At 48.4% G+C, this 18048-nt stretch overlaps 1 protein-coding gene across 1 annotated transcript; it reads left to right on the top strand.

The window, feature by feature from the left end:
* The first annotated feature begins 469 nt into the window (after nucleotides 1-469).
* Nucleotides 470-2371, top strand: LOC146757487 (uncharacterized). The gene is made up of 2 exons (XM_085520669.1): nucleotides 470-1114; nucleotides 1283-2371. The coding sequence occupies exons 1-2, from the start codon at nucleotides 470-472 to the stop codon at nucleotides 1736-1738; spliced, it is 1101 nt and encodes a 366-aa protein (XP_085376795.1). The 3' UTR covers nucleotides 1739-2371.
* Nucleotides 2372-18048: the final 15677 nt, after the last annotated feature.

Genomic DNA, 18048 nt, shown 5'->3' with positions numbered 1-18048 from the left:
TTGGGGAGGGGCACAGAGTGGAACTGTTGAACAGGCACTGTGCCAGCATGAGGGAAATGCTCTCTTGTTCCCTGTTTCTCTCCCTGAAGCTCCACTTCCAGCCCCCAAGCCCGTGGTGATCTCCCTGCTTGAAAGAGGGGAAGACCCCTGGATCCCAGATGTGCATAGCCCTGAGGCCATGCCAGGAGACCTCAGCCCAGGTGAGGTGGTGGAGGGAAGGGGAATGTTGGGGCTGTAAGAGCCTTCTCTGCCTGTGTTTTATTTTGGGCACTGTGTGCTATTGCTGCATTTCCTCTGTCATCCAGCAGCTGATGGGATCAGAAATACAAAGGAGGTTCCGCAGAGAAATTGTGTAGCGGAAATGCAGCGGAATTGCATCTCTGAGGAAGAAATCAGAAGGGATGTCCAGGAAGTCCTGCAGCAAGGTCAGGGTGAGCACATCAAGAAGCCCCTGGGAAAGCATCTGGGAATGACACCGAGGAACCCAGTGGACTTCAACATAGGTCCAAAGCAGCCTGAGGAAACCAGGAGCAAGGATGTGTGCCAGATGAAAAAGCAGAATCCATGCTCTGAGTGTGAGAAAAGCTTTAAACTGGATTCCAGCATCACTAGCCACCAGTGCACGCACTCAGCAAAGAGGCATTACGAGTTCTGTGATTCTGCAGAGAGCATGAAATGGAGACTCCACCCCACTGGCCAGCAGTGCATGTACACAGGAGAGAGAGCCTTTGAGTGCTCTGACTGTGGAAAGACTTTTACGGACAGTGGGAGCCTCACTTCCCACCAGTGTATCCACAGAAGAGAGAGACTGTACAAGTGCCTTGAGTGTGGGAAGAGCTTGAAAGGTATTTCTAAACTCAAAATACACCAACGTGTCCACACAGGAGAGCAACCATGTAAGTGCCCTGAGTGTGGGAAGAGCTTTAAGGATAGTTCTAACCTCAAAATACACCAACGTGTCCACACAGGAGAGCGACCGTATAAGTGCCTTGAGTGTGGGAAGAGCTTCAAAACCAGTTCCAGCCTCACCATCCACCATCGCATCCACACAGGAGAGAGACCATATAAGTGCACTGAGTGTGGGAAGAGCTTCAAAAAGAGTTCCAGCCTCACCGTCCACCATCACATTCACACAGGAGAGAGACCCTGCAAGTGCTCTGAGTGTGGGAAGAGCTTCAAAATCAGATCTGAACTGAAGGTGCACCAGCGTGTCCACACAGGAGAGAGACCATATAAGTGCTCTGAGTGTGAGAAGAGCTTCATAAGCAGTTCTAATTTGAAGCTCCACCAGCGCATCCACACAGGAGAGAGACCCTGCAAGTGCTCTGAGTGTGGGAAGAGCTTCAAAAGCAGCTCTGAACTGAAGGTGCACCAGCGTGTCCACACAGGAGAGAGACCATATAAGTGCTCTGAGTGTGAGAAGACCTTCATAAGCAGTTCTGATTTGAAGCTCCACCAGCGCATCCATACAGGAGAGAAACCCTTTCAGTGTCCTGAGTGTGGGAAGAGCTTCAAAAGAAGGTGGGAATTGAAGATGCACAAGCACATCCACACAGGAGAGAGACCATATAAGTGTCCTGAGTGTGGGAAGAGCTTTAAAAGGCGTTCTGAGCTGACGCTGCATCAGAGCATCCACAGGAAAAAGAGACCCTGTGAGTGTCCTGAGTGTGGTAAGAGCTTCAAAGGGAGTTCTGAATTGAAGCTGCACCAGCATATGCACACAGGAGAGAGACCATAGCTTCTGTTGGACATTTTAGAACATTTTGGCCAGGCCTGCATGCAGGGAGATGCCTGGGAACTTGTCTTTTCTCTCCCTCAGAGAATCCCATCTGCTGTGTTACCAGAATGTCTGCACCAGTGAGCTGAAATGGCAGGAAGCCTTGAGTGTGAGAAGGGCTTTGTGCCTAGCAGAGAGCTCCTCACACTCCCAGAAGAACTTCATGCAAAGCTCAGTCCTCATTAAACATTGCAGTCCACAGGACAGGTAGCTACTAGGAGTGCATCTCCTGCAGGAAGAGTTTCTCTCAGGGCTGGTGCCTCATTTCTCATGGGAAAACCCCCAGCAGGAGAGACTCTCAGGATGCTGGATAGCCCAGGGATGAGGGAGACCAATGCTTCTCCCCATGCAGGAAGAGTTTGCAAAGGAGATGGCATCACCGACACCCTCTGCAGAAGGGACTTAACCCAGGAGCTTCAGATGGCCTTTCCTTGCTGCCCAAAGCACTTCTCTCACCATGCCCGCTTTCCACTTCTACTCTTCCCACCAGCTGCTTTTTGATGCTGTTTCCTAGTGGAGAAGTGGTTGTGTAGGGATCTGCTGTGTGTCTGTGTGCATGTGTTGCTCTCAGTCATTTCTGAGCGCACTCATGCATCCCAGAGAAGGGTAGGCAGAGCAGTAAGGTGGCTCTTGGAGGTTTTCTGAGAATCTTCTGTAGTGGAAAGAGAAAGGGGTGAATAAAGTAGCTGAGTTGTTCTGGAGCTTTCTTCACTGTAGTCTTGTTTTTGCTCTTAAAATAAATGTCAGCATGTGGAATGAGGAGAGGGAAAGGTGCAAGCAAGGTTTCGTTTTGGTGCCCTCTCCAGCCCACTGCTTGCTTCTGGACAAGGCATTTCCTTTCTTAATAGGGGAGATGCTCCAGGCCCTTCACCATCTTAGTGGCCCTCCACTGGGCTCTTTCCAAGAGATCCCTGTCTTTTTTGTACTGGGGAGCCCAGAACTGGACACAATATTCCAGATGAGGCATTAATAGGGCAGAGTAGAGGGGGAGGATCACCTCCTTCGACCTGCTGGACACGCTCTTTTTAATGCACCCCAGGATGCCATTGGCCTTCTTGGCTACAAGGGCACACTGCCGGCTCATGGCCAATGCGTCGTCCACCAGGACGCCCAGGTCCCTCTCAGCAGAGCTCCTCTCCAGCAGGTCTTCCCCCAGCCTGTACTGGTGCATGCAATTATTCCTCCCTAGGTGCAAGACTCTACACTTGCTTTTGCTAAACCTCATCCGGTTTCTTACTGCCCAGCTCTCCAGCCTGTCCAGGTCTCTCTGAATGGCAGCACAGCCTTCAGCCATGTCAGCCAATCCTCCCAACTTCGTGTCATCACAAATTTTCTGAGGGTGGTCACTATCCCCTCATCAAGGTCGCTGATGATGTTTAACAAGACCAGACCCAGTACAGACCCCAGGGGGATGCTGCTAGTTACACGCCTCCAGCCAGACACCGCACCGGCAATGACAACCCTCTGCACTCTGCCAGTCAGCCAATTCTCAACCCACTTCAATGTCCACTCATCTATCCCATACTTCCTCAGCTTTATAAGGATGTCATGGGGGACAGTATCAAAAGCCTTACTGAAATCAAGGTAGACTACATCTACCACCCTCCCCCTGTCCACCCAGCTAGTGACATCTTCATAAAAGGCGACCAGGTTGGTCGAGCACGACCTCCCCTTGGTGAACCCATGCTGAGTACTCCTGATAGCCTCCATATCACCCAGTTGTCTGGAGATGGCATCTAGAACAAGCTGTTCCATCACCTTCCCTGGGACAGAGGTGAGGCTGACTTGCCTATAATTACCCAGGTCTTCCTTCTTGCCCTTTTTGAAGACTGGAGTGACATTGGCCGTCCTCCAGTCTTCAGGCACCTCCTCAGTTCTCCAAGATCTCTGATAGATTACAGAGAGCAGCTCAGCAAAGATCTCTGCCAGCTCTCTCAGCACCCGCAGATGCACCCCATCAGGTCCCATGGATTTATCGACCTTAATGTTTCCTAGGCACTCACGGACCACCTCCTCCCCGACTAAAGAGAAATCTCCCATTCCCCGGACTCTCTCATTAACCTCCAGGGTCTGGGATTCCTGAGGGAGAGCCCTTTCACTAAAGACAGAAGCAAATGATCCTGCTGGGTTAGGAAGGGCATAGCAGAGCAGTCAGTGAGGAGCACAAGGCAGTGAAGCGCAGCACGAGCCATTGATTGCCTGCACTGATGATGTTCTGCAGCCACCTCCATTGAGATCTGCGTCCTGAGTGCAGATGGAAAGTGAAGGGAAAGGAGGAGCGGGGGATGGAGGGGCAGGAAGCGCTTGGTGCAGGCGGGAGCAGTTCCGGGCCATGGCGGCATGGGAAGGTGATCGGGGCCGGGAGGAGCGGGCTGTGCGCTGCCAACAAGGTCGGGCCGCGGTGCGGGGCATGGAGGGATGTCGGGGGAGGAGCTGGCGATGCTGCGGCACGCAGAGGCGATGCGTGCGGTGCCAGTGAGTGCGTGGAGCTGAAGGAAGGTGTGTAACATGTCCTTGCTCTGGCTGTCAGTGAGCGGGACGAGTCGGGGCTGCAGTTCTGTGCTGGTGTTTGTTGCTGGGACCGGCTGCCTGAGCAGAATGGGGGCAGCGAGAGGGAGGTTGGACAAGCGGCAGCATCCGGAGCACGGCCCGGTTCTGCTGTGCTGATGGTGCTGTACGGCTGTGGGTCCCCACTGAGGGTCAGTGAGTCAGCGTGGCCCCGTGTGTGTTCCAACATGATGTGTGGACGTGGAACGTAATCAGAGTGAGTGGATGCAAATGGAGTCGGAGGTGTTACAAGGAGAGGCTCTGGATTGGAACACGGAGAGCAGAGCTGGTGTGTCCCAGCAGGCAGGCGTAGTCAGGTGCACTTTGGAGCCTGCTGTTGTTGGCGCTGAGCTCAGGAGCCCCATCAGATCAACGTGGTGCTGCGTGCTGCGTATGGCAGCGCCAAGAGATTCCCTTGTGGGAGAAGGGGGAGGATGAAGGAGGCCGAGGGCCCTTTGCTCAGGGCCAGCTCGTCTGTAGCCTCTTGCTGGCCAGAGAGAAGGGCTGCCCGCTGGGCACAGGCAATGCCTTCTGGCTCCCGTGCCGTGCTCTGTCCTCCAGCCCCCTCCTCATGCCATGTGGAACGCCAGTGCCAGCAGTGCCAGCAGTTAGAACCCTGTTGGGCCATGTTAGAACCCTGGCCACAGCTGTTACCTTGGTCACCGCTGCCCCACACAACGCACTCGCCTCTTAGAGCTCCGGCCATTAACAGCCATGTGGGGACCTAAGAGAGCGAGGCTGGAGGAAACCCAACATTTAGCTGGGAAGATGGTTCCGGGGACTGCAGGGTCGAGGAAGAGGAGGAGGGGGCCCGCCAGGACCATCAGGCAGCAGACAGGCAAGGGAGCCCATTGCCATCGCGCCTGGACCAGGCGCGTGACCACCTCCGTGGAGCCCATGGAGGTGGATCCACCTGAGGATGAGCCCATGGAGGTGGATCCGCCCGATGCACAGCTGGCCTGGCACCACACCACCGTGCCAGGCCCTGCAGCAGTACCACCTCAGGTGCAGCATCGCTGGTCCAGGCGCTGGGCTCCATACTGTCTGAGTGGCCCCCGCCCCCGGCATTAGCCGGGCGGCTTCATTTAACATCATCTCCTCCTCTGAGACCTCTGCAGGCCCCCGGTTCCATCTAAACCCTGTTTTTATTGGTGTTTTTCATGTTAAGTTTAGTTGTAGTGTTAGGATTAGGTTGTTGTTAGTGTTTTCTAGTTAGGAGTAGGTTATTGTTTGTGTTAGTGTTCGGAGTAGATGATTGTTCCTGTTTTAGAGTTAGGTATAGGTTTCTGTTCGTACTTAGAGTTAGGTGGGGTCCTACCAGCTGCTGGCAGCAAACAGCGCTCACTCGGTAAGCACACGTCTGCTTTCTCACCCAATGCCATGAGTGCTGCTCCATGAGTGCAATGGTCTGCTGACATCTCCAAGGGATGGGATTTGCATCTTTTGACTTTTCTGTTGCAGATTGTCGAGGAGCAGAGCGTGAGTGGCTGTGAAATGCAATTGGGAAATGCTTCATGGAAACAGTCTGGAGCTGTGTCTGGAGCTTCCTGCATGGCCGTTGTAAGGTAGGTGTGCCTTACTGTAAGCATGCTCTGAAGCAGTGTTGGTTAAGCACAGCTCACTCCTCTGTCTTCAACAGATCAGCTTTCTGCACTCTTTATTTCTGTGGCTGGCGTTGTAGAGCACAGCAGCAGCAAGGCCACGAACACGTCCACAACCAGGTACGTGAACATGAGTGACTTTAATGGCTAGAATAACATTGCTGTTAGTATTAATAAGGCAGTGGTCACGCGTGTGTGCTGGAGCTCAGGGATAGGTTTATTCTTGCCTGTTAAGCTTTTCCCTTATTGACACCCACCCATCCTCTCTTGTTTCTCTTCCCTTTCAGTTGTTTGAAAGCTCCCTGACTGTTTCCCAATTGATTCTTGCAGGACTCGGAGGGTTTTGAGTATCAGACTTGGGAGACAGTGAAGAAACCCAAGGCAAGTGCTGCTCAGCTGAGCAAGAAAGCCAAGAAGGAAAGCAAAAAGAAACGATAAGGGCTTGAGCAGGAAGGCACAAAGGACAGCAGAATCGCCTGGATTGCGTCCTCACAGGTGCACCAAAGGACACACACTGCGTGGTGCGTTTTTCAGGCCTGGCCATGCTTTCCCTTTCATGGACTCCAGAGGGGAACTAAGGAAGCTGTGTCTTTAATCATTACCAGTATCCCGCCTTTTTGATTTCATATTGAAATGTATTTTGGATGCATTTAGCTTCTCTTTGTTGTAAATAAAAGTGAAACAAATATTTGAATGGTGTTGCTGCCTCTTTCAGTAGCTGCTCAATACAGTGCCTGGCTCGGGCTGGCAATTGCAGGGCCATGAAGTGTTCGGCTTCACATCCCTCCTGGAATCACAGAATCACAGAATTGTAGGGGCTAGAAGGGACCTCTAGAGATCATCGAGTCCAACCCCTCTGCAAAAGCAGGCTCCATATACCACAGCTCCAAACCAATTACATGATCCTGAAGCAGTCCGCGTTCCACGACAAAAGCAGCTCCATTTTGTTTAATCTTTCCACTATTTTGACAATGGCTGAAGTATACAGATTAACTTCTGTAGCGCTTATAAATAATTCAAGTTCCTGAAGCCTGCCAATTAGTTCATTCACAAAGGGTTTCCTGTCCCCTTTGCCATATACTAATGCAAGTGCACTGGCATGCTTTTCTGGAGCTGCTTTTGTAAAGTCACGCCACATTTGTCGTGGAACGCAGACTGCTTCAGGATCATGTAATTGGTTTGGATCGTTACGATTGAACTGGGGGCTGTATATCATTTCCATCAGAGCATTTTCTCTCAAAAATTGGATACCTTTCTCTATATCAGTCCATTTCTTTCCATCAGGCTCCAAGTCCCATTTAAAGGGGAATCTATCTCTTACCGCTATCAACATCCGCTTCCAGAGGGTGTAGGACTGATTTTGGCATGTGCCAATACCTCTGTCCACACGTGAGTCCCTGGAAATGCTACCCAGTTGGCGAGCTTCACTGCCATCGAGCCACGCACTATTGGCACCATTGTCCCAGCAGCGAAGTAACCAAGTGACCATATTTTCTTTTGGCTGACGTGTGAAATCCTTCCTTAGATCCCGAATTTCACTCAGTTTAAAAGATCAATCAATAATGGTCGTTATACTTTGCTCACCTTTTGCTCTATCAAGAGTCCCAGGTGTTGATGGTGGCAACTGTGTTGATGAGGCTGCCCCATCTCTAAGTTTGGACTCAAGAAATTCTCGTAAAGAAAATCTGGCTTTTGGCTCCTCTTCTGACTCTGACCCTGACCCTGACGCTTGTGTTATTTCCTCCAGGTAACCCTCCTTCTTTTTCCTCTCTCCAAACTTCCTCTGCTCCTCTAACTTCTTCTGCTCCTCTAACATCTTCTTGTACCCCTCTAACATCCTCTGCTCCTCCAACTTCCTCTGGTCTTCTGAGTCCCCCTGCTCTCCTGAGTCCCCTGCTCTCCTGAGTCCTGCTCTACTAACTCCCTCCGCTCTTCCAACTCCTTCTGCATTTTCTCTAACTGAGTTGAAACTCGTTTTGTCTTTCGCCCTCTTACAGGGGCAACCAACATTGTATCTGGTGTCCCTGATAGTTGGTCCAATTGGACTACATGTGTACCCGGTGGCTGGTCAGATTGAACTACATGCGCCCCCAGTGGCTGGCCAAATTGGACTACATGTGCCCCCAATGGCTGGTCAAAACTATCAGCAGGGGATAGTAGTCAGAAGGTGTCACGGTTTGAACTAAAAATCCACCTGCGTCCGTGACAGGGGGCCGTGGGCCCCGGAGGGGCCCTAGGCCGAAAGGAAAAAGTTAATTAGGAAAAGAAAACAGCGGCAACGATCTAAGGAGGCACACTTATTTACTAAATACTATATCGAAATACCGGATAACACAATATAATATAATATAATTGAAAATTGAAAATTGAGCTAACGAATCAAGCAAAATAGGAGAGAGAATGAGTCCCGTAACCGAGAGGCCTACTGTGAATCTAAGCGAACGGCTGAAGGCTCCCACACACTCCCCTGAACGCCAGAACTCGAAAGACGTCAGTCTGTTCTGCGACTGAGTTAATATAGAGTCCAGGTCCCGTGACCTATCGTGTTGCTCTCTGGGAGATGTAGTCTTCTTCTGTAAGTTGCAGATTCAGTAAAATTATTCATGCTTTATATGATGTTATGATGTGGAATACTGATAGCAAAATTACAAGATTATTAAACCATGACACTGATTGAACAAATGAACTGAACTGCTTGTTAAATATGATTAATCGGTCATTAAATCAAACCCTTTTTCAGCCTAAAAGAAAACGGGGGAAATGTAGAGAGTGTTTTTTACAGCTAGTTAGCTGAGAAGGGTCGTAAACATGGTGCAGCTAAGCAAGCAGCCGTAACACCTGCAAGGACAGCAAGAACAACAGGATGCCCTGGGATGGTGAGAAACTAGCCATGGTTCTGGGAACTCAGCAAGGGAGTAGGTTTCAGTTGATAACAACAAGCTGTTAAGATACTTGGGGATGGTATGTAATTGGGAACCAATGATGAGCTCCACTTTTGCAATATGTATGAGCTAATTATCCGTATTATAAAGGTACACGCAGCCAAGGAATAAACGAGATTAGCTGATCATATGTCAATGACAGGTGTGGTTGTTTGCTTTTCTCACATTGTTCTGCAACAATATACAACATATGCAGTTGCTAACATATATGCACAGATACTAATATTTTGTATATCTGCAAAGTCCAGGAATTGTTGCAGGGGTTTTAAAAGCCACAGGGTTTACTGTAGGAACTGAAGCAGCTGTCGGGCTGTTACAGGTGTTGGAGCAACTGCAGAGCTCATTGCCAGAGCTGGAATCAACACGGGACCTGTGGCTGAAGTTGGAGCAGCCACTGGACTCATTGGAGGGGTTGGAGCGACCGCAGGGCTGTACTTCCTGGCACAGTGCACCTTCCCTGGGAAAAATTTGTTTCATTTCCTTATCACAATACTTGGAACAGCTACAAAACCTGTAGCAGGAGTGACTGCAGAGATCATTATGAGGGGTGGAGTGACAGTGGGAACTGTTCAGAGCTTGGAGCATCTGCAGGACATGTAGCAGAAACTCGTAGCTCCTTCCTATGAATATGTAGATGAGTTCATATAGATTTGTTGAATATGTATGAGATTGACTTTGAATTATGTAACAATTCTGCATGCTAGTGTGCAAGACAGGAAGAGTGATTCCCCTTTGCACCCTGCTCTGAATAAACACATCTCTGCTTTATAACCTAATCCTGGGTTATAGAGTTTGATTCCAGAAGTCAGCTTGGTGATCCAGATGGGACAAGCCTGTTCAAAGACAGGAAAGCAATCCAGCCAATAACTGATCATTTTCAGAAACTCAGGTTTTTGATGGAGTGTTTAATCAAAAATACAACGCAGCCATCCTCCTGGTTAGAAAACTGTACAGGAACTACTAGATACTACAAGATTCAAGGACTATCAACAGAACAGTGGAGAACTTATATCCATTGGTACCATATCCGTATACACTGCTTACAAAATTATCAGTGGAATTGGCATGGTCCCTCTTGTGCCATCCCATGGCACCCAGACTGTGTTGCTGCAAGGGTTGGACTGAGGCATCAGCTCTGTCAGCCTCATCTCAAGTTTGTTGTATGACAGCAGCGTCTCCCGGTGGTGGGTGATGAGGTCGTAGAGGCTGTCAAATTCTCAGCTGTCAGTCAGAAAGAAACTGTGGATGCTGGTGTCCTGCTGCCTGTGGATGTGACAATGCTGCACTTTCCTATTACGCCAGATGGACAGAATGCATTCCCCAATGAGTTTTTAGTTCTTCCTGACAAGAAAGGAGACATCAGGTGCCCCCATCTCAGTGCAGTACTCTGTCAGCAGCCACTCAGCAATGTGCCGCCCACCACACCCTGCTCCCAGCCTGCCATGGAACCGTTCCCATGGGAGATGCAGCTCTGTGTTCAAGCTCACCTCCTTTTGCACAGCTCATCTCCCCCAGACATCTCCCCCTGTTGTCCTGACCAGTACAATATAGAGTGGGTTCCATGCACAAGTGATGGGGTCTTAAACCATTTGGCAATCCACCTTCTGCTCATCTGCCACCATTTGGCACTCTGCCGTCTGCTCCTCTGGATTTGCCATCTGCTCCTTTGTCAGACATGAACCCATGGCTCCTTACTGCTCACTTCAAGCCACCTCAGCTTTGCTGGCGCTTGCCTATGGTCTTTACAGCATCTGCTAACACCCATGCTAGGTGTCTGGTTATTATTTTGAGAGGGTCTGTCTGGCATGGATAGTTACAGTCTTTCAGTTTTCTCCCTCCATATCTGTTGAAATTAATTTATGGGGGTGGGGTGGGGAAGAGATAGGTGGTTCGGAGAGCATACAGAAATGGAGGACATGGAAATGCAGGCTTTGTTTCCAGACAGTAAAAATTTAAAATGAGATTAAAAAACAAGATACCAAAAATTGATAGAGGTCTTAGGAGGGCAGGTAGGAGAAGGAGGGTGGGTAAGGGTTCAAAACAAAATAATAGTCCCTATTATGCGCAATATTCATGGCTGAGCACAGGAAAACATACAGGGGAACAGAGGCTCTTTATAAATAGCTGAGCCATCAGATTATGGCTTGGAAGTTATACACCACCACTGAATAGGTAGCACAGCAATGTGAGGTTTGTTTGCAGAATAATCCTAGAACCAGCCCCAAGGTTTCTGTAGTACAAATAGGAAAGGGAATTTACGCTGGGCAACAATAGCAAATGGATTTCTCTGAACTCCCAAGGAAAAGGATGGTTTCATTATATGCTAGCTCTGACCAATACATTTCAGCATAGCCGTATGGGATTCATTCCCTGACCATACTCAGAATGTCCAGGATAGGGAAAAGAGAGTGGATAATCTTCCTAAAAACCCTGCAGTTGTAATAGTTGCAGAAATAAAGGATCTCAGTCAAATGTTTGAAGCTGAGACAGAGTATGGGGATATGAATGCCTGGGTAGAACTGATTAAATATACCATCCAGAATACCAAACATAGCGATTGCTATGCTTCATCATTCATCAGGATGACCTGTAGCTCAGGTAGTACCCCTTCCACTAGGGTGGACTCAGGAACCCCAAGGGATGTGGTGCATGATTGCCCTGTATCAGGAGAAAGCCGCTTAGGGAAACAGAGCCTGTAAATCGCTATCTTTACTGCTCTCTCCAATGCCTGAGGTGGATGCCAAAACCCCTCCTGCATTCCCCATGGCCACGGGTAACCATACAGTTTGCCTCTCAAGACAGGGTGTAAGAGCTACCAGGACTACAGGGAATTTCTCCCTATGCAGTGAGACCTTGAATGTCATGGAAGATTCAGCAGAAAACTACTTGAGATTGGGAATCTGTGGAGCAGATCTCTGGTGCTGTTGCAGTGTGTGGGAAGATCTTACAGTCCACTCTCCCATCTTACTGGGGAGGTACCTGTGTGCTTGCTCAACGAGCTCTACCATTCACCCTGGCATTCACGAAGGGGATGTCACACACCCCCAGAAGGAACAAAAGGAGCTTAGGGTTCTCATTTGATAATGCTGTATATAGATATAGATTTGATGGGAATGCTCAGAGGTTTCTGTGATAAATTTAAGGCAAGAAATCCAATTGCTGCAGGGTTTGAATCACTGTCCTGGTGGGTGACAATTAACAACAATGTGGACTGGATTAACTACATCTCTTAAAACAACAAAAGAGAGAATCTGGTCTACAGGCAATATGGGAACATACTAAACTACTTCATCAAGTATCGATAGATGATACTTTATTTGGATTTACCAAATTGTGTGAAAAACTTACTGCTTGGCTACCACAGTTTGCATGGCTGAAGCAGCTCTTTGTTGCTTTGTATTACTGCAGTCATCTTGCTTGTTTTAATGTACGTTGAAATGAGGTGTGCATTACGGCAGTGTAAAACCAGTGGGAATAGCTGTGAAGAATAGAAAAAGCACAAGCTAAGACAGAAAGTGGAGAGCGGAAGTTATTTGAAATCTTCCCTTTCCCAGAATGTAGCAATCTAGCAAAAGTATTTGCAAAGTCTAAGAAAAGGGGGATAGAGTTTGAACATGGGGACAATCTAAGGCTCAACTATTGCAGAGGGGCTTGGGTAAGCAGGATGTCAGATCAGATAAGAAAAGAATATTTTGAAACTCCATTGTCAGCGTTATGGGGAACACTGGGCAAGGGACCAGCTGGAAACTGTTGCAGGCTGAAGTCAACACACAATTTGATGAACAGCTGTGTGCTTCCTGCTGGATTGTGGGTTTCTGAGAACATCCGACCCCAACAGCTCCAGAAATGTCTCACAAGAAGGAGGACAGACAGAGTAACTGCACGTCCTTTATTCTTTTAAGGTTCACAGAGAGCCTGGTTCATTATGCATAGTGTATTTGGGCTACAATACAAAGGTAAAGGCTGAATAAGAATTGGTTTTAATAATGAGGTTTTAGTGAAAAACATTACAGTATTTAAAAACATAATAATAAGCAGAATAAATTACACATACTAAGTGGCATGAAACAAACAAACAATGAGAGAGAGAGCGACTCTGTAAAAAGCTGCATTACAAGTCATAAATTCCAAAAGACAGGCAATTCACTGCATTTGAAAAACATCTGGTAATCACTTTCCTCACAGCATCCTTGACCTCCCTGTTCCTCATGCTGTAGATGAGGGGGTTTACTGCTGGTGGCACAGCTGAGTACAGAACTGCCACCATCAGGTCCACGGATGGAGAGGAGACAGAGGGTGGCTTCAGGTAGGCATAAAACCCAGTGATGGTAAGTAGGGAGACCACAGCCAGGTGAGGGAGGCACGTGGAGAAGGCTTTGTGCCTTCCCTGCTCAGAGGGCATCCGCAGCACGGCCATGAAGATTTGAACATAGGACACAAATATGAAAACAAAGCACCCAAAAACTAAACCGATACTAAAATTGAGGAACACAACTTCCCTGAGATTTGATTCTGAGCAGGAGAGCTTGAGGATCTGGGGGATTTCACAGAAAAACTGGTTGACAACATTCCCTTGGCAGAGAGGCAGTGAAAACGCACTGGCAGTGTGCAGCAGGGAGTAGAGAAACCCAGCGCCCCAGGCAGCTGCTGCCATGGTGGCACAAGCTCTGCTGTCCATCAAGGTCCCGTAGTGCAGGGGCTTGCAGATGGCAACGTAGCGGTCATAGGACATGATGGTGAGAAAGGAACAGTCTGCTGAGATGAAGAGGAGAAGGAAAAAGAGCTGTGCAGCACATCCTGTGTAGGAGATGGCCCTGGTGTCCCAGAGGGCATTGGCCATGGCTTTGGGGAGAGTGGTGGAGATGCAGCCCAGGTCGAGGAGGGCCAGGTTGAGGAGGAAGAAGTACATGGGGGTGTGCAGGCGGCGGTCGCAGGCTACGGCTGTGCTGATGAGGCCGTTGCCCAGGAGGGCAGCCAGGTAGATGCCCAGGAAGAGCCAGAAGTGCAGGAGCTGCAGCTGCCGCGTGTCTGCCAACGGCAGCAGGAGGAATTCGCTGATGGAGCTCCTGTTGGGCATCTGCTGTTGTTGGGCTTTGAGTCCTGCTCAGAGTGAAGAAGATAATGACAAGTCCATACCATTCTCAGACACACTCCTCCTGCTGTACTGTGAAATGTTTTCATTTACCTTTGGGTAATTTTCATTTAACTCCATAACTTGAATTTATATTCATGAGCTTCACCATCCGTAAAGAAATAGAAGATTAAGGAGCTCTTACTTTTTCTCATTTCATAATCATATCCCAGACTCCTGAATATTTTCCTCTTGGTAACTGTTTACATGTCTCATATCTTCACTCCAACTGTTCTTAGTGCCCCCAACCCCAGCCTCTTTGCACTTCAATATGTTTTAGTCAAATATGCCTGTTTGCAGGATAAGTGCACTATTGAAGTCTGCAGAAAACAAGAAAAACATGAACTGATTCTTTCCTTTTAGAAACGAGAGGCTGAAAGCACAACCTGTGTGGCTGTTCACAAAACAAGCAATTGATTAAAGAAATATTTGGGAGTAACATAGCTGTGTTTTAAATTTTACAGCCTCTATTAGATTTCTACCTCCAGTCCTTTCTGCCTTCGCTCAGATCAAGATATGGAAAATCCCTTCCTTGGCTCTCCTCTTGCAAAGGGCCTTCACAAACATTCAGTAGTGCAGTGGAGCTGTGATCCCCTGCGCCGGGCAGCAGCTGTGGCAGCACAAGCCCTGCCGGGGAGCTCCTTCCCCCCACACAACTCCAATCAGTGCCCTGGGCAGCTCTGCAGACAGGCTGAGTGCAAACACTCAGGGCTGTGCTCTGACACTGCAGCATGGAAGCCCTCAGGTGGAGCAGAAGGCTTTTTCCACAGTAAAGAAACATGCAGTGCCTGCAGCCATATCTTCTACGGGATGTCCCTGGTTTGGTTAACCCTCTATGAAAAGCAGCTGCATGGTCAGCAGTGAGACTTACCTTTTCATGGTCTGTGAGCAATGTTCCTGCTGTGTGCACATAGCCTGCTCACACCGTACACATCCTGTAAGCTCTCTCCCCTTTCTCTCCTCTCCTTCTGTCAGCTGCAGGCTGTGCTGTGCACCAGAGCTGCTCCTGGGCACAACTGTCTGTCTGCAGCACTGCCCACTTGTATGAGCTCCATGTGTCCCAGGAGCCCGGCCCAGCTCAGCAGCAGAGGATGTCATACTTTATCCTTCCCACTCGTCTCCCCTGAGATGTCCCTGTGTCCTCTTTGCCATCAGATCCTGGAAAACAGCCACATCATGATTGTATTTTGAAATCTGATGAATTAAACACCAAATGTACAGTGGTCAGTGACTGATTCCAGGCCTGATACCTGAGATCCTGTGATGAAACAAAATGGGCATACAGGCAAGGACAGAGAGAGGTGGACTGCCACTTTGCAGGGCAGTGATTTAACTGAGGCAGTGCAGGAGTCTCATCCCTAATGGGAAACCCTGGGGCTGAAATGGGATTCAACTCCCCATGGACACACAGTATCATTGGGATTACTCAGGTTCAGCTCCGATGTACACAAGGAGTTGCCTGCATGTGAGCTCCTGCTCTGAGTCCTCGGTCCTTCAGCAGGGAGGCAGTTGCTCGCACACAGACACTGGGCGATGCCCAAGGTGCCTGGGCTGCTCCTGGATGTGTTCCAGTGCTGATAAACTGTGTGGGAAGTCCCTGAGATAGACACCTCTTTCCTGAACATCAGCTGCGGGGCAGAGAGGGAACAGAGGTATTATCGACCATCCTGAATGACAACAGACCCCAGCATTTAGGGCACTTCATTCTGCCTTTGTCTCCAGCTGTACTGAGAATGCAGCGTTACACAGCTGACTAAATGGATGAGCTCACAAAAGAAGAGCCAGATCTTTCTCTGTTCTCCATCTGAGACATATTCTGAAGGTCAAGGCAATACAAAGATAACATACGTCCTTATTCTTCAACAGACATAACCTTAGTTTTCGGTGCGCTCTCAAGTGAATGGCTTCAGAAGCAGCCTAGTGTCTCTGGGCTCTCCCACACACTCACATGCAGCTGTAAATGCAGCACAGCGCCTTCAGGAAAGCCATGCCCATGGTGTATCTGTGCTGCTATGTCAACTGCAAGACCCACAATGGATCTAATGTCTGTGTGCCACCTTCTTCACAGTAATGCCATTAATGAGCTATCCAATCAGGCTCTGTCCAGTGATGCTTTCCAATGAGGATGTTTACTTCTGTATTTTTGCACTAATGAGAACAACAAAACTTGAGGAGCTAGAAATCTTTGTAGAGTTACATGCCTGAGCTCTTGTTTGGACCACAGTGGCAGTGTGAAATGGCTTCTACAACTGCACTGTAGCACAAGGGGTATACAGATTCTTTATCATGGATTGGCGAGGAGACAAGGAAAGGAGAGTGCACTGAGCTCTGCCTCGGGACTACAGAGCAGCCATGTCAGAGCTAATGGAAATGGCCAACAGAGGAGGCCAACAGTGCCTGTTCCTGTCTTCCTGATCAGGGAGAGCAAGTGGAAGGTGCCCTCTGCAGACAGATGGGAGTCTCATGTTGTCAGGCCCTTTTTCCCTTTGGGAGCCTTTTTCACTCCAGTATGTGCTGCAGGGACAGCACAGCAGGGCATGTGCCATCCAGCAGATCCTTGGAGAGCACAGATGGCAGCTTCTTGACCAAGCTATGGGGGAACCAAGGAGTAGAGGTGCTCTGCTGGATCTCATACTCTCCAGCATGGAAGGTCTGGTGGGAATTATGAAGGTCAAAGTGGCATCAGACCACGTGTAAAAGACAAATGGATCTCTTGTTATTATTTATTTATTTATGTATTTATTTATTTATTTTGAGGATGTAAGTTTAAAAGATGATCATAGATGTCAATAAAACTGAAACAAAGAATGGAAGACAAAGATAGAAATCAGTGAAAATGTGTTAACCCTTCTCAACACGAGAAATCGTCATGAATCTTGTTCTATTTTTAGTTGTAAATATGAGAATTTGTAGGGATTTTGTGTCTTTTTTTTTTTTTTTTTTTTTTTCCCTATAATTCAGATGCCTTCAGGTACAGAGACACAGACAGCGGTGCCATTGCCCTGTGACTAAAGCCTGGCGTCCGCCGCTGCTCTTCCCTGCTGCCTTGTTGATGTTCCTCACTTTCCAGGTGTCTTCAGCTCTCCTAAATAAATGGCCTTAGTTAAGGGCATGTTTTCAACAGTTCATTTGGAAACACGCTCCTGCCAATGCCCTCCAGATTTCCCCATCCTCTGCTCTTTGTTCAGTCAGATACCTCCCAATTATCTGTCTGATTTCTTACTTACAGGGACATTATTGGAATTTGCTCCATTCCTCAAAATGCTGATGGACTCTGTTGTCAAATCCTTCACAATTTTTTTCTATCTATCCAATCCTATCTGCGTCTAAATATTTTCTTGAACAAATATTCCCTGTAAAATATAAAACTCAATAGACACAGCTTGGACATGCCATGCAGTTGATCACTGAGTTTTACTGTTCATTCAATTGCATCACCTTTCCTTCAGCTTACTGGTCAAAAAAAAAGGGGGGGGGGGAAATTTTTCCTTTTCCATGTGCAGCTGGTTCTTCCTCTTTAAGCTCTCTCTAGATATCTCTCCATTTTGCTGAACAAGTTCTGATAAACTGAAGAAGAGAACAGGAAGGCAGAAGGCACAGGAGGCTCTTTAGGTTATAATGGGCCCCAGGGCACATTCGCTGCTGAGTCCATCAACCTCCAGTGCAGAGAGAAGTTTGCACAGAGTACTCAGCAAGACATAGTCAGAAGCAACAGTGAAGTTTCTTGGAGTATGAATGGGCCCACTGAGGGCCATTAGCAAGCAAGCTTCCCAAGGCACTAATTAGAGCAGATAATTGGAAGCCATGACTCCAGTCAGGCAAAGGCACTGGCATGGTGGCTCTGATGCTAAGAAAATCCTCCTTTATCTTAAGAAGCAAACAGGACAAGCCCTGATTCCCAGACCCTTGGCAGGGAGATCCTGTCTCTCATGTTGGCTCAGGGCCCTTCCTGGGGCAGTGGGATAGAGGTCTATATGATGTTTAATGAAAGACATGGGCACAGAAGATCCCAGGCTCTGCATTGGGGTCAATGATACTGTCAAGTTCATG

This window comes from Coturnix japonica, chromosome 20 (genome assembly GCF_054131305.1).
Source record: "Coturnix japonica strain WE chromosome 20, WE-NBRP24, whole genome shotgun sequence".
Lineage (NCBI taxonomy): Eukaryota > Metazoa > Chordata > Aves > Galliformes > Phasianidae > Coturnix > Coturnix japonica.
This window is presented reverse-complemented; position numbering and strand designations above follow the sequence as displayed.

Bases quoted from the DNA above. Each gene is read 5' to 3' on its own strand.
- LOC146757487 (XM_085520669.1), top strand. From the start codon at position 470: ATGACACCGAGGAACCCAGTGGACTTCAACATAGGTCCAAAGCAGCCT. The intron at 1,115-1,282 runs GTCCACCATCAC...TCTAATTTGAAG, and splicing joins AAAAGAGTTCCAGCCTCACC to CTCCACCAGCGCATCCACAC.